This window comes from Anopheles nili, chromosome 2, assembly GCF_943737925.1.
Source record: "Anopheles nili chromosome 2, idAnoNiliSN_F5_01, whole genome shotgun sequence".
NCBI lineage: Eukaryota > Metazoa > Arthropoda > Insecta > Diptera > Culicidae > Anopheles > Anopheles nili.
In genome coordinates, this window is record NC_071291.1 from 48528425 (window position 1) to 48544920 (window position 16496).

A 16496-nucleotide genomic window follows, 5' to 3' on the forward strand; every position below is an offset into this window, starting at 1 on the left:
CTGAACTGTTGCCATTCTCTGACTAAAGATAGAACATTGACTTACACTGCAAACGATAAGTATTATTGCTGTTTGCTTGCAATGCTAATGCCAATCTGTTTCTTCATTCTCTATTTCCTCCAGTTTCTTTATACAATAGGTCACTCGAGACTAATGGTTCTAACCCAGCATCTAGACACAGCGCTAGACATACTGACCGACTGTACTCGATTTACGCAACACATAGATGATGATCTTCGTCATATCTGTCCGTTTTAACTCTGATCGTATCAGATCCTATACCACATGTACTGCACAAGAACAAAGGTATATCCAGAACACATTTTCTGTCATATGTTCGTAGAGAAAAATGAGCAGAACCGCAGGTCATGTGAAGTCACCTAGGTGTTGCCTGCACAGACCTATCCATTCATTTATTAGTCTTTTATTGACTTTTGCGCGCCAATTGGCAGTTGCTCGAACGACGAGTTCGCGTCTTAAAAACTTGCTCTGTTTAATGATGTGCGTCGTGTGTCGAACGCGGAAGATATTAATGGAAAAAAATCAATTTAATTTTCCTCATTGCTGAGAATGTGGTATTACAAGAACAAATACATTCATTAAACTAGTAAAACATACGTTAGGACTTTTTTTTAACAAAATTATAACTAAAACTAACCATAAACTAACTTAATAACTTTAAAAATCACATAACTTATCGACTAATTTTCAATCTATCCACTGCTATGAAGTGTCGCTATATGAAAAAAATATTACTTTGTGTATAATATATCTATAAATCTGTTACTTTTAACCTGTGATGAATTGTTTTTCCCACATATCAATTACCAACCAGATAATGTTTGGTATTTATTGTTTCTGTCAAAGTGCTGTTACACGACTTTTGCAGCTAACAAGTATATTTCTGGAGATGGTGTGCTTAGCGCTGTGTGTTGGTTAATAGGAAGGAAACCATTTAAAATCGCATGTGTAGTAACAATAAAGTTGATAACTTCCGTTTGCGTAGCTGCTTTATTGGGTTCCAAGTTTAGCTACGTATACGTAGATATGTTCAAACGATAACCAAACCGTAACTGGAAATCGAAATTGCTGCCAATAATATAAATTCACAATAAATTGAATGTAGATATATATATATATATATATATATATATATATTATATATATATATAAATATATATATATATATATATATATATATATATATATATATATATATACATATATATATATATATATATATATATATATATATATATATATATATATATATATATATATATATATATATATATATATATATATATATATATATATATATATATATATATATATATATATATATATATATATATATATATATATATATATATATATATATATATATATATATATATATATATATATATATATATATTTGTGCCTATGCGCGCGCTTCAATGGGGTTTCCACTGAACCGATTTGCACCAAACTTGGTGCATAGGTGCATAATGGTCTCGGATTTAGGCGTTTGATTTTTGTTTTTTTTAGAGCCCCCCTAAAGGGGGGCTCCCATACAACCCCAATTCGCGAATATTCATTTAAAAATACAAATGATGCCCGATTAAGCTGAAATTTGGTACATAAACGTTTCATTACTTTAAACGAATACTGGCAAAATTTCAGCCTCCTCAATGAAGAACAAAGGGGGGCTCCCATACAACCCCCCCTTCCAAAAAGTGATTATTATTCGCTTAAAATTATAGTCGTAGCCCGATTTTGTTGAAATTTGGTGCATAAACGTTTCATTACTAAAAACTAATACTCGCAAAATTTGAGCCATTTCAATGGGGAACAGAGGGGGGGTCCCATGCAAACCCCCCCTTCAAAAAATGAATATTATCCACTTAAAATTATAAATGACGCCCGATTTGGCTGAAATTTGGTACATAGATGTTATATTAGTTTAAATCAACCCCGATCTTGGCCCGAGATACATGCCAACGATTTTACTTACAAATGTAGAATAATTTTGATCTAGATAATTAAGCCTAAAGTGCGGTGTGACCGCGCGATCGATTTAACAACTATTCTATTTATGCCTACGCCTTATAAAAATTATGACTACCATACGGTGTGACCGTTTAACCCCCTTACACTTATTTTTTTTTCTATCTTTACACCATTGCTTGTTGAATCTCGCGCTCGTCAGTACTCAGTCACGAAATGGTACGGCCGATGAGAAAGAGGGACCTATTTTTTTGGCACGTCAGATCTATAAGTTGACTCGAATGGTGATGGTGATGTGGGCAATCGAGACTATGTAATAGATGTATTCTGTTAAAGAACGGGGAGGATGTTTTTATGTTGGGAGTTCTTGGGAACTAAATTCACGTCTTTAGCCAACGCTAAAGGGTGAACAGTAGTACATGTCAAAAACAAAATAGTAGCATCTCGGCTGTTTCCCCGTCATTCAGTCCATTACTCGGATCGTTTATCAGGTGTGGTTGACTCTATGGTGCATTCGGTGTTACGACCTTGATCTTGAGCTCAGCTAGACGATGGCTGGCAGGGAATAAATTTTGTTCGGTCTTGTATCACTCGTGGATACCTCTTTTTTGCAAGCCAAACCATTCGGCCATGACATATCCATCGCGCCTTCTGATAATGTGGACTCCCATCTTCACCACTATTGCTCAGTGTCTCCCAATTGTCATCTATGTCCTCAATTTTTTGTTTGTGCTGTCGACCCGTCTTTACGCCGTCTCTCAATTCCGTTGCGCCATCTTATCCTCTACTTCGTCAATCATATACGTAGCGTAAGTCCATTTTAACTTCGTTGATCACCTCAAGCCATGGTGTAAAGGATTTTCTTCTATCGTTTAGCGTCTAGTTTACACTAAATCCTCCTACTATTTTTTTAAATTACTATTTGCCTTATTCTTCTACCCTTATAGGAGCAAACTTCTATTGGTTTCAAATTTTCTGTTAACTGAGTTGTACAGTCATTTTGATTGTCTGTATTGCTGTTTGCGGTGCACTGTGCTGGTAATTCTATCATGTCTATTTCTTGTGTCTCCGAATGCTTTTTGACTCCTTTTTTGTTTTGAGCGACGGTGTATTGACGAGAACAGCAGGACATTTTTCCTCTTAAACAGCCCGCCACCGTTCCTATTACGCATAAACTAATTAAAACCGTCGTTGTTTGAAAACCACCATGGGTACTAGTAAGATATATATGCCAGATTTTCTAGTACTGTTGGATGCTGATTTAGGGCGTTTATTTCGACACCTAAGTAAAAAAGTTTTTCTTTATCTAGCATGGAATAAATTGGATATGAATTTTATTTTCGTAACGTTTTCGTTATACATTTTTTTAACATTGTCTATTTCCACAGTCATATTAGGGTCAATTTTGATTTGTCCTGTGCCAGTTACAAATAGTGTCGATGAATGTTGTCCTCGTTTCATATTTAGCGCTGTCTTTATAGGTGTTAAAAATTTCCATGTGTAATGCTCGCCTATTGCGAACCAAATGTCGTGACTATTGTGGAAAAACACGTTTGTAGCGTAAAGTTCCAGGGTTTTAAAATTTTCTCGAGGTGTTGTTAAACTACAAACTTTATACTTTTGAAATTGGGTACATTTTTGACATTTTTGATTGTAATTTCGATCATTGTAACTGTTGATCCATTCAGATGCGGTGCTACTGTAATTTTTTTCGTGGTGTATATTTCGCAATAAACTAATAGGATCTTATAAATAAAAATGAATGTTTGTATGTTTATATATATATATGTATATATATATATATATATATATATATATATATATATATATATATTTTATATATATATATATATATATATATATATATATATATATATATATATATATATATACATATATATATATATATATATATATATATATATATATATATATATATATATATATATATATATATATATATATATATATATATGTGCCTATGCGCGCGCTTCAATGGGGTTTCCACTGAACCGATTTGCACCAAACTTGGTACATAGGTGCATAATGGTCTCGGATTTAGGCGTTTGATTTTTTTTTTAGAGCCCCCCAAAAGGGGGGCTCCCATACAACCCCAATTCGTGAATATTCATTTAAAAATACAAATGATGCCCGATTAAGCTGAAATTTAAGCATAAATGTTTCATTACTTTAAACGAATACTGGCAAAATTTCAGCTTCCTCAATGAAGAACAAAGGGGGGCTCCCATACAACCCCCCCTTCCAAAAAGTGATTATTATTCGCTTAAAATTATAGTCGTAGCCCGATTTTGTTGAAATTTGGTGCATAAACGTTTCATTACTAAAAACTAATACTCGCAAAATTTGAGCCATTTCAATGGGGAACAAAGGGGGGGTCCCATGCAAACCCCCCCTTCAAAAAATGAATATTATCCACTTAAAATTATAAATGACGCCCGATTTGGCTGAAATTTGGTACATAGATGTTTTATTACTTTAAACAAATACTGGCAAAATTTCAGCCTCCTCAATGAAGAAAAAAGGGGGACTCCCATACAACCCCCCCTCCAAAAAGTGAATATTATCCGTTAAAATTATAGGCGTTGCCCGATTTTGCTGAAACTTGAAGCATAAACGTTTCATTACTAAACAGTTATACTCGCGAAATTTGAGCCATCTCAATGAGGAACAAAGGGTGGCTCCCATACAATCTACCCCTATAAAAAATGAATATTATCCGCTTAAAATTATAAATGGCGCCCGATTTGGCTGAAATTTGGTACATAGATGTTATATTAGTTTAAATCAACCCCGGCAAAATTTCAGCCTCTTCAATGAAGAACAAAGGGGGGCTGTCATACAATCCCCCCCCCCACCCCCACCCCGTTTAACAAATCATAAAATATCACTTTGAAATACATATGTCGTCGAAATCAACTATAATTTTATCACTTAATACAAAGACTTTCTAAATTTCAGTTCTACAAGCGGATAACCAAATGGTTGTCCCTCTCCCTCTACCAAATACATAAAAAATATTGAAAAATACACATGGCACCCAATTCGATTGAAACACGCTACAAATGCTTCTTCCTATTCATAACGCGACGAAGATTTATTTACGCCAGTGGGAAACAAAGGGAGGTTTCCAAAGAACCTCCTGTCTGTATTACCAAGAAAATAATTCGGCCATAGCAATAAAGCTTGGTCCGGATGATTTTAGGTGAGGATGATTCTGTATACACAAAATTTTAAAAACAAGAGCTCCCAAACGAGCTGTTCCTATTAGAGTATTGGAAGATATGGTCAAGCATGGCAATCATGTCTGATTTAAATGAATTGAGGCAAATTCTTAAAAATGTCAATATTTACTGGAAAATTAGAATGGGACGTTGCAGCTCTCCCGGTTGGAGACAAATTCGTGGAACGGCATACAATCCCTGCTCGGAATATTGAAAAAAAAAATGCCAAAAGTAACAAATATCGTCAAATTTAACAACAACTTTTCATGTACGCCTTAACACAGTCTATACAACAAGTTATAAAATATTATATTCTGCTATGCGGAAATGGGTGGATGGAAATCTAATTTATTGGTATGTTCAAATATCGCTCAATGATAAAAATGGTTTTTTGTTTATTCTTTTTTACAAGTGACTTTTACATTATGGTCGGGAAAGGAATTTCCATTATCAGAATAAAAGAAATTAACAAAAATGTAAAGTCGTCAACAAACAGTCCAGTTTCCTGCAACTTTTCTCTCTTCAAAAATTTATTTAGACACTAAACTGGGCTTAGAAAGTCAACTCATTTTCTTCTCATGCATGTTTACATTTAAAAGTGTACAATATTTTGCAACACATAGCGCTATGCCGTTATTCAGTAAGATTCAGTTTTTAATTGTGTTGAGTAGCGTTGGAAATGTGGTTGGTGTAATAAATTTAAATATCGATTTCAGAGCGTAATTATTACAAACATGAAATGAAGTTTTGAAAGAGAACAGCAATACAGATCAAATATAAAGGAAAATGGAAAACTATTTCCAGGTAGCTTCAGTGACAAAATAAGAATAAGTGCTAGAAAAGTAGAAAGATTTTGAACGTCATACATGCTCAGGATGGAACAACATGCTACATTTCCTCATTGCTATGTAAATAAATTTATGTGACGGATCCAAGACAAATGATACTGTATAAAAAAGTATTTCCGAAAGAATTAAAGAGGAAAACACAAGGCATAAAAAATATGTTTTACTAATTTGATGACGTGCAAAATGCGAAAGATTATGAAACTAAATGGAAGTTGTGAAACAACAAGAGAAGAAAGGATTTTATAAAAAAAATCCTTTTCTTGAAAAAAATCCTTTTCTTCATAGCTAAGATGGTTAAAAGGCTCGATTTGTTATAAAACAGTGAACGATATTTTGAAAGAGCCAGGTACAACCAATTGGAAGGGATATGCCTAGAGGACCAGCGAGAGATGAATTGATTGAAATAGAAAACCTTCAAAGACGAAGCTAGGAATAACGTTTATTTTTTTTTATTCATTAATGACGGCCAGGCCGTATTGCTTATAACTATTATCTTAAGTCTAAACTTAAAGTAAACTGCAATTCACATTGGTTGGAAGACATTTCCTTCTCCGAACCGTGAAAGGGCACCTTATCCCGGGTGTACGCGGTTGAGAATAACGTTTATAGAATGAATACAACTAAATAAGAAAAAAATAAAAAGGACATCAAAAATTGAATTACCCAAGCATACGTAAAAATGCCCCTTTATTTTTCCTCAAACTAAATCGACCCGAATGAAATCGGGTTTATCAGCTAGTTTTAAATAAAAACTGTAAGTCATAATTTTGCTTAAGTGTTATTTCAAAATCGACCAATTTAATAAGCAAATCATCTTCGGGAATTGTTAAACTATTAGGGATCATATCATAACTTTTGTTAACCAATTTATCTTCAAAGTCGGTACCTAATACATAGAAAATGGTTTGAAATTGTTCCTTCTTTTGTATAACGTTTAGAAAGATATTTTGATCTTTTTATATTTTAGCTAATAGTTGATTAACGGATGCAATTAAATAAAGTAGGCGCTTGTTTTTCTAGAGTTGAGTTTTCAAACCATTTGTGATGTTTCTATAGTTTTCGACTGTTGTTCGTAATAAATTGAATTTGGTTATCAGTGACGAAGCTGTTTCGTTCACTTGAGTGCTTGTCTGGTTTACGAACGGGTATATTTTTCCTAGAGCCGATATCTGGAACTGAATAGTGTTTCTGATTTTCTCCTCGTTATGGTGGATTTTATCTAGATTTAAATCTACCCGTATTCTATCGTCTTCATCCATTAAAAAGTCAATCCAAAATTTCCATTAGCGTTTTGAAATTTCCTTTGAAATAAAAAGATTTGAAATAATTTTGTCTTTTTTTGAGGTTGTCAAAAGTATGTTTTTGCTGTTTCAAATTATAATTGCTAGGAATGTCCTCAGATAAATACCCTGGGGTTTCGCATAACGAGGTGGTATGTTGGAAAATTCTTTAGAATTTTTAAATGTTTTCATCGACTCCGGAAATATTTAAATGAAGTTGCAAGAGTTTTGATTTAGAATAATGATTTTCTCTATCACGAGGCGCACACGATGGAGTTTTGTAAGTGACTATATTTTCCCTGATTTTTTTTAAGAATTTAAAATGTGTTGTGTTTATTACACTTAAAATGCTAACATACATATTGTCATCTTATCTGATAACTTATCCAGGTTCCCTGCTCCTTGGAGTGTCTACGCTAGAGAGTGGCTCTGAGCCGTTACATTTTTATCTAGATATAAAACATACGTGAACTTCCTAAGCTGTCTCTACATGATTGTTTCGCAGCATAAAAGCTCAAGGAGGATAGCGCATGGCCATCTATCGGGGCGAACCCCACTTTAACCTTAATATAACTTAAAACTATGAAAATACCTACAACCTAGCTACATACTACTCAAAAAATCACCTTAAAAAAGATTCCGGATCAACGCAGAGGTTGAATTCCGGGAGGTGAGTTTGAGACGCATGAAAACGGCTTCAAAGCGCTCACTTGTCAAAGGGATCCCTGCATCTAGATGCAGGTCCCTGGTGGGGTATCTAGTAGGCAAATTGAGAATCATTTTCAGAAACTTGTTCTGAATTCTCTGCACTACTAGCCTATCCTTGTTTGAGCAATTGCTAAAAACATTGGATCCGTACATCAGCACCGGCAAGATGACTTGGCGGTAGACAATAAGTCCTCCACGGAGGGACTTCAGATTTAGAGAGGAGTACATAAAGGCAGTGTCGTCTGCATACAAGGACAACTGCGTATTAACAGCCAAGTCGGGAATATCCGATGTAAAACAATTGTAAAGGAGTGGTCCTAAAACACTCCCCTGTGGAACGCCAGCACAGTTGGGATAGGAAGCGGACATTGTCCCCCCTATATGTACAACCGACGTACGAGAACTCAGATAGCTCTGAATGATTCTCACCAAGTACGTCGGAAATTGCTGGACACGAAGCTTATGCAATAAGCCATCGTGCCACACATTGTCCAAAGCCTTTTCGATGTCCAGAAGGGCCATCGCAGTAGACTTTCCACACAGTTTTGTGTCATTAATGACATTCAAGACACGCTGCAGCTGGTGAGCTGTAGAGTGTCTTCTTCTAAAACCAAACTGCACAGCCGTCAACGTGTTGTTGTCGGAGCAGTGGGCTTCCATCCGAGTGTAAATCACCCACTCAAAAATCTTGCTTATGGCAGGCAAGAGGGAGATCGGACGGTAGCTTGAGACTAGGGAAGGATCCTTCCCTAGTTTCCGTATTGAAACGACTTTTGCAAGTTTCCATTGTAAAGGAAAATATCCCAGTTCCAGACATCTGTTAAAGATGCTGGTTAAAAAGCTCATAGCTCCATGGCCAACATGTTTAAACATCAAGTTAAAAATGTTGTCAGGTCCAAAAGCTTTAAATACGACACTGTACTTTATGAGTGCCTGGACCTCACCCAAGGAGGTCCGGTCAGTGTCAGGAAGAAAACAAGGAGCCGATGCTAGTTCACGGATGCTGTTGCTAACAACGGCGTCGTGTGGACTAGGCATCGTGTCGTTCACTCGATGAGAGTAAGCAAAATGTTCAGCGAATAACTAAACCTTTTCAACAGGGGTGAAGCTCCTATTTGGGGCTTCAACCAGGGGGGGAATAGACCTAAGCCTATTCTTCAGCACTTTAGCTACTCGCCATATAGGGCGAGAGTTTTTGTGCATGGAACTGATCTCCTTCGAAAAGGGATCATTCCTAGCTTGATTTAATCTGTTCCTAACTACCTTACCAAGGCGCCTAAACGCCTGGTATTGGGCCCTATCTCCTGATCGCTGGAAGCGACGCCTCATAGAGTTTCGCAACTTTATGAGGTGTTTCTCGGCTACCCTTAAGCTACTTACGGTAGCTACAATTCTCGGCTACCCTTAAGCTACTTACGAGGCTAGTAATGGCTGCGTCGATGTCCTCCATCGTCGTAAGGGGTGCTCCCGTGTCGAGGTTGTCACTGCTTCCGCTTGAAGTTGCTCCAGTTGGCCGCCCGGTAGTTAAGCTGCTGCCTCCTGGCTTGCGTCGCGAAGTCCTGGATGTCCAAGACCACTGGCATGTGGTTCGAAGGTAGGGCCGTCAGGGTGACTGGTGTCTCGATGTTTTCCATGTTGGAGAGGAAGATGTCCAGTGTATATTTTCCCTGATTTTCTTGTCTGTATTTATATTTGCCCGTGGCGTCGATCTTGACCGTTGGTGGTTAGAGGAAGGATAACAAAATAGGCTTGGGTGATTGAGGTTTGCACCCGGAGTCCTAGCGCAGCGAGGAACGAGCGCTACCCATACAATCCGGTGAAACTCTGTTCCATAAACAATGTTAAGGGATTTCCAGGATGAATTAGTGTTTTATGAAAGAAGCTGCTGCTTGGCGCCTGACTGGCGGAACAAAAATCTGGAGTACCCGGAAAAGTAACATAAAAAAGGGTTTGTATATGATGGATACAGGATGTGCAGGGTATATCTACGGGCTGGGACCGATTGCGTATATCTACGGGCTGGGACATTCTGATACCCTTTCGGTAACGTAATTGCTTATTTCCTATACCCTGGCCGTAACACCTTCGGATATTAGAATCTCACCCAGTTCTTATGGTACCACTTCCGTTGCGTGTAGTGAGTGCCGCACAGGCAGCGGCGCACGGCAACAATGCACAACATTATTTTTCCGAAATCGTATCGGGGGACATAGGAAAAACGCGTAAGTACACCGCACAGCATAGAATTCTATCGAATCCGTTGGTCTATCCGCACATACTTGCTTTGGCGCTCTCAAAAATCGCCCAGTTCTCCTTTCGCGACAATCGGTCGCAGCACGATGTAAACATACAAACAATCCTTTAGTTTTTTATTTACAGATATTAAACACATTTCTTTCTTAAAGCATTTAAACATTAGTCGTCAGTAACTCTTTTCAATTTATTATATGTTTTTTCCTCTGTCACTTGCTTCGTAACTTTATAGTGGCAAATCTTTTTGCTGTTGAATCTCATTTGCAATTGAGTTTGCAAGACAGCAAGAACGTAAGTCTGTTGATTTATTCAATTCTAATGAATGATTGCTTGTGTCCAGTAGATTATATATATGTACATTCCACCCGATTAAACAGTTGATTTAAAATCAATTTGCGTATGTCGTCTTATGTTGTGAAAATATAATTTTTTAATTGTTATTATGATCTGCTGATCTACAGTCAGGCGTTTATTTTTATACTGAAGCAGTACTAAATGTGTAAATATATGTGGATTGAATTTTGCAATTTTTACTAATCATTTATCATTAAACTACAATTATCAGTTTTGTGTAGCTTCTGAAATGTTCGTTTCCGTTCGATTCACTAAACGTTTGATTTTGAAATAGTTGCACTACTTTGGCAATTTTAAACGGAGCAGCGCATTAGACATATTTTTGAATACTTTAGAATAACTTGATTATTGTTAGATTTTCAGAAAACATAAAAGAGTACTAAGTAGTAGGACCAATATAATTTATTACTTATTTCGTAATGCGTATTGACATAGTTTCTTTAGTGAAGTTGTATTTTCGTATGGCTTATTTTCTTAAAAGGTGCGTGCATGCCTCGATAAAATATATGTTAAAAGTCGGCTATACTGTAGAGTTTTACAACTGTAGCTGAAAAAACATACTATTTAACCTATTCATTATTTAAGAATGTTCTGCCCGCGTGAAATGATCTTTATGTATTTGCGTGGTACATATATTTTTTGGGTGTTTACTATTTTGAACGCTTAATTTGAAGGCACACCGAATTGATAAAAATTTCCTGTCAAGCTAATGTAATTTTATTGACCTCGTGCTCATGCTTTACTTCATGGAATTGAACGCATCAACAATTGCTCTTACAAAATGTACCTAAATACGGCTAAGTGGAAATAGGTAATGCACACACTTTGCTTTTTTTCAACCTTGTTTTGGATTTGGTCAAGTTGTCCTCCAGTAATTTCATCAGTTCTTTTTCTTCACTTATTTTTGGTCAATTAAATTCAAACTTTACGCAGAGAGTGTGTACACTGATCATCTTAATAATGCTTTAGGGTGATAAAAAAGGGGATGAAAACCAAAGTGGATAAGTTTGTTTTTTTCCATAAATTAAAATTACTGTAACAAACGTACTTCAGTAAAATATCTGAAACATAAATTATTGCTGTTTTGCTTATGGGAATGTGTCCTTTTTTCATTTTAAAGCATTGTGGTAAACTCGGTGAAAAATTAATTATAAAATATTGAATCTCAAAATTGAGAAATGTCTATTGAAATGGATTTTTTGTTATTGTTTTAACAAATATTTTTTTTAATTTTACAGATGTTTTTATAAGTTTACTGAAAATGCCAATGTTTTGATAAGTTTAAAATGTGTCATGATAATGATGAAGTAAAAAGAAAGAACGAAATACGTAAATATCAGCTAATACAATTTTCTTCGTTTCAAATTTTGTCGTTTCAATTGTTTATTTTCCATTCGCATTTCGCATATATTAGATTTATTTTTCTGGGATTATTTCAATTCGATTGTGTTAGCAAAAGCTGTTGTTTTGACAGCAACAGAGTAGCACTCCATCGTAAAATTAAAACGCTTTTTTAATCTTTTCTCTTTTTACTGTCCTCCGAAAATTAGCAGAATGTAGATCAAAAAATCAAATGTATCTTTCGACCTTTTTGGCGCTACTGCCGGCATTACTCTTTGACCTCAATGGACATCACTCAGACGCTTACTCACTCTCGTGCCAGAACTGGTACACTAGGTTAGCGTAACGCTCACGCATTCTTCATGTCAATGCTAATTTTCAATAGCTGTGTTTACGTCTACTGAATAATATCACTCTTGAATTCAGTATCATAATTCTATGTAACACAACGCACACTTAGGACAGCTCAGACGTTACATTCATACATTTTTAAAACCAGTTTTAATAGTCTCATTCACTAGCAATTATCTAGTGCACGATGCTCAAATCGGATCAGTAACCTCAGAAATAGATGAATTGAATGTTAGCGATGAATTTAAGCGGTTTTGCAAAAATATAAAAAAGAATGATAAAAAATGATAATTGTCTTAAAATTTCGTTACTGTACTAAAACCAATGACAAATGGTATGAAGATTAAAAACATATTTTAATGCACATGTGTTTAACAGAAAAGATGTGGTGTGCCTAAGTTGAGTTGAATTGATAGCGTTGATACGTTCAACTATAAGGCCAGGATTAGTGGTTGCTAGACAACTGCGTTCGACCGCGAACGATTCCAAATTTCCTTGCAGCAGACCGCGGTTAAGTGGTTGTAGCGTATGATAAGTAAGTGTACTTTATTACAGGTTACTAGGACGTCGGCGTAAGTATAAAATTAACATCAACATTATGTTATGCAAAATACATATATATATTTTTTAGAACGTATTAATCATACATGAAAAGATAGTTTGTGAATTTAGCATGAAATTTCAAAACAGCCATTACACGTTCTCTATACACCTTTAAAATCATAATACTACTATCTAGTGTTTAAGTATAAGAAAACTAATGACTTAATTCATTTTAATGATCCTTTTTTCGGAATAATTATAACTTCCATTGTTATCTTTGTTGTTTTATCAATACCTTTACCATTGGAAGAAAATTAAAAAAGAAAACCTACTATTGTTACGCACCCTCGCCATTAGTTAATTATAAATTTAAGCTCTATCATTTAAGATGAATTCAGTTTTGATTGCAAAAAAAGTTTATCTAACCGGTGGAAACAATTAACCTTTGGTCATATGTCCCCATAAGGTTTTAGAATAACTACTATCTGTTTTATTTTTATGTTCCTAATATTGTTCTATTTTGATCACTACATTTTCAACCGTGGTAGGTGTATCATCTTACGATTGTAATTCTATGAAATTTCATTAATGGATTTACATTAGTATTCATTTTTGATGTACTTTTGCAGTGTCTTTATTTTTGAATAAAATAAAAAGTATCGGTTGCACGAAGGATCAACTATGAATGCTATGCATTATTTTAATAGTTAATTCTGTTAACTTTACAAACAAAATATGTTTAACGTAAATTTTGGCTTTTGGATTAAAGTATTACATTTTTAAATCAACTGCTTAGCTAATAAAACAATTGATTATATTATTTTCAATTATTTTAGTATACATCTGTTGCTGCTCTGTTTTACGCATTGCATTTGACTGATAAACAACAATTGTACGATGGCAATTACGCGAACTTGAGTGTTTGAAAAAGGAACCAGCTCAACCAAGTAACTAATTAATAATTTAATATAAACGTCAAATTGCTTATATTTCTACAAACAAGATCAAGCATTGATCTGATATGAACATGATAAACTACACCAAATATTTTAAATTATTTTGTTGGACAAGTGTCAGCAAAATTCATAATGATTTTAAGGAAAGAACTAAATAAAAATGAATTGTTTTTTTTTATATAAACATGTACATTACATGCTTCGTACAAATTCCATAGAATTTTAACTGTTTACGATCTTCCAAGTGGCATGGATAAAACAGTCATGGTAAAATTCGAAAGGACAATTTTGAAAAGGCGATTACGGTTTTGAAAGAGTGATGTTTTGTGACTAATTATATTTTGTCAAAAGGCCTGGGACTTAGGACAGCATAAGATTGAGTTATCCTTGAATATAGCTGTAGGTTACCAAAACTTAATGGATTGGATTTTCTTAATGTTTGGATTTTCAATTATATCGATTGTCCAAAATAAACAAATATTTATACATTCTATACTACGTATTGAACCATTCAAATCAATAGGCAAAAAAGTGGGTTTGAACTGATTTAGTCAGTTTATAGAAAACAAATAAAATTAAATATGTTTTCACTAATCAATCTTGCTCGTTTTTATGATTATGTTATTCTCCTGTAGCAGCGAAGCAGATTTAGCTGGTGATGATGATCTGGATGAGGGACGCGACGATGAAATTAGATGCGGCGGAAGCGATGTAGAAGAAGCCATAGAAGACGCTGAAATTATTGGAGTTGTATCGCCCGGAGGTCCATTTTTAATGAACGGTGAATTGGTTAGGACTGGTGGCGGCATTGGCCTAAACATAAAAGTTATAAGCTTGCAAAGAAGTGTGCATAAAATTGCTTCGTGAAATACGGCGTATATTCTATAATTAGGTCCTTCGAAGGGATCTTTTAGAGCTGGGCACAGCATATGGTTTAGGTTCACTTGAACAGGCTGCAAACAAATGTTATATCCATTAATCTTTTTTAATTAAAATGCGACTTATTGAACGCTTACAGTGGCTGCAGCTTGCAGAACTCCGAAATGATAGATTATAACAGTTGCGTAACCCATTATATTCCAAGTAAAATCGTTCAAAGGCTCCATATTGTATACTCCTGCAACATACAAATTATAACTGCTTAGCTTAATTTGAAGACGTTTGGTACTGTCTGTCATTGGCGTGTTCATCCTAACCTCCTGTTTTGAGCAAAAAAATGGGTATAATACACATGAGAGCATGTTGAATCCAGTAGATTGATGCTTCTAGCGGTAACTGACGACTATCCGTTTCGGGAAACATGAATGCTAGTAACGGTCCATTCAAAAAATTCATTTGAAGACGAAAGAGCACTGTGCTACTCTTTGTTGGTTTATTGCAAGCCAAGAGATATATCTACAAGAAAATTTGAAGGTAAATGTACAACGTAATCGACCACATAGCAAACTCTTTCGCAATTAAACGGTAAAATACCATTATTTGTTCGATGTGTTCAGTACCCTTATTAGAATATATATATATATATATATATATATATATATATATATATATATATATATATATATATATATATATATATATATATATATATATATATATATATATATATATATATATATATATATATATATATATATATATATATATATATTTATTTATTTATTTATTTATGTCTATACTGTGTATTAAATACTTACTTGAATGATTGTAGTAATATGACAAGGGTTTAAAATGTAGATAACAGTCCTAGTTGCGAATTTAAAACCTAGCTCAACACCCAATGTGAGCGTCATTGTTACGAGTAGAAACTGCTTTCCCCAACTAGGCGCGAGGATTTCCCCGTAAATGTTTGTGCCTCGTTCCGATATTGTACTTGGTTGGCTACATCGCTGACAGCGAAAATCGTCCATTATTCCACTAGCGATCGAAGCTGAAGAGAATGATCTTTCCCGGTGATGAGGCATTAGTAGATCCCGTGGATCCGATTCAAGGGGATGGCGCTGGTAATGTATGTGTTGCAGATTATGGTTACTGCTGCTGAGAAGCCTGTTCACACTCTGCGGAGCACCAGTAGCTCTATCTGGTTGCCGGTAATTCATAGGTTTCAGCCGACCGACAGACCACTTGATTGCGATTAAGCAGAGTGGTATTAATATAACTGTCTCTATCAGCTTACGACTGGGTGAAAGATAATCTGCGCACTCTGAGCCAGTATTACGAGGTACAGAACCATTAACGCCATCATATGCCCAGCCAAAATGCATTATGTTCATCTAAAATTGAGGCGGATTAACATTATCACTTGCAGTCAATATTTGATCGAAACTCTATACATACCTCACGATTCAGCCTCTTTAAACGTTGGTGTAGGCCTCTTGACTTTTCAACTATAGGTTACTGGTAACACTGCACTGTAAAAAAAGAGCGTAGCACAGAAATAACAAAAACAAAAGTGTGATTAGTAATAGATGGCATGAACGAAAATTAAATTACATTTTCTTCTTATCCTCTGCTATGCGAACAACCTATGGGTACAAATTGGATTATAATAGTTAGACTATTTTCAATTACCAACAAGCACATTGACTGTTTGATTTTATGCACACATAGGGTTATTTTTTATGAATAAAC

The 16496-nt window shown here is 35.1% G+C and overlaps 1 protein-coding gene across 1 annotated transcript; it reads right to left on the bottom strand.

Annotated features, from left to right (window-relative positions):
- Positions 1 to 14455: 14455 nt before the first annotated feature.
- LOC128720851 (transmembrane protein 164) lies at positions 14456 to 16129 on the bottom strand. The gene is made up of 4 exons (XM_053814551.1): positions 15563 to 16129; positions 15062 to 15260; positions 14882 to 14982; positions 14456 to 14818 (listed from the first exon to the last, which is right to left on the bottom strand). Exons 1-4 carry the CDS (start codon positions 16127 to 16129, stop codon positions 14456 to 14458), a joined length of 1230 nt encoding a protein of 409 aa, XP_053670526.1.
- Between the last annotated feature and the right edge of the window lie 367 nt (positions 16130 to 16496).

Excerpts from the sequence above, each read along its gene's own strand:
- LOC128720851 (XM_053814551.1), bottom strand. The coding sequence starts at position 16,129 with ATGCATTTTGGCTGGGCATATGATGGCGTTAATGGTTCTGTACCTCGT. Across the intron at positions 15,261-15,562 it reads ATATTACTACAATCATTCAA|ATATATCTCTTGGCTTGCAA; the intron begins GTAAGTATTTAA and ends ATTTTCTTGTAG. Across the intron at positions 14,983-15,061 it reads TTTTTTGCTCAAAACAGGAG|GAGTATACAATATGGAGCCT; the intron begins GTTAGGATGAAC and ends TGTATGTTGCAG.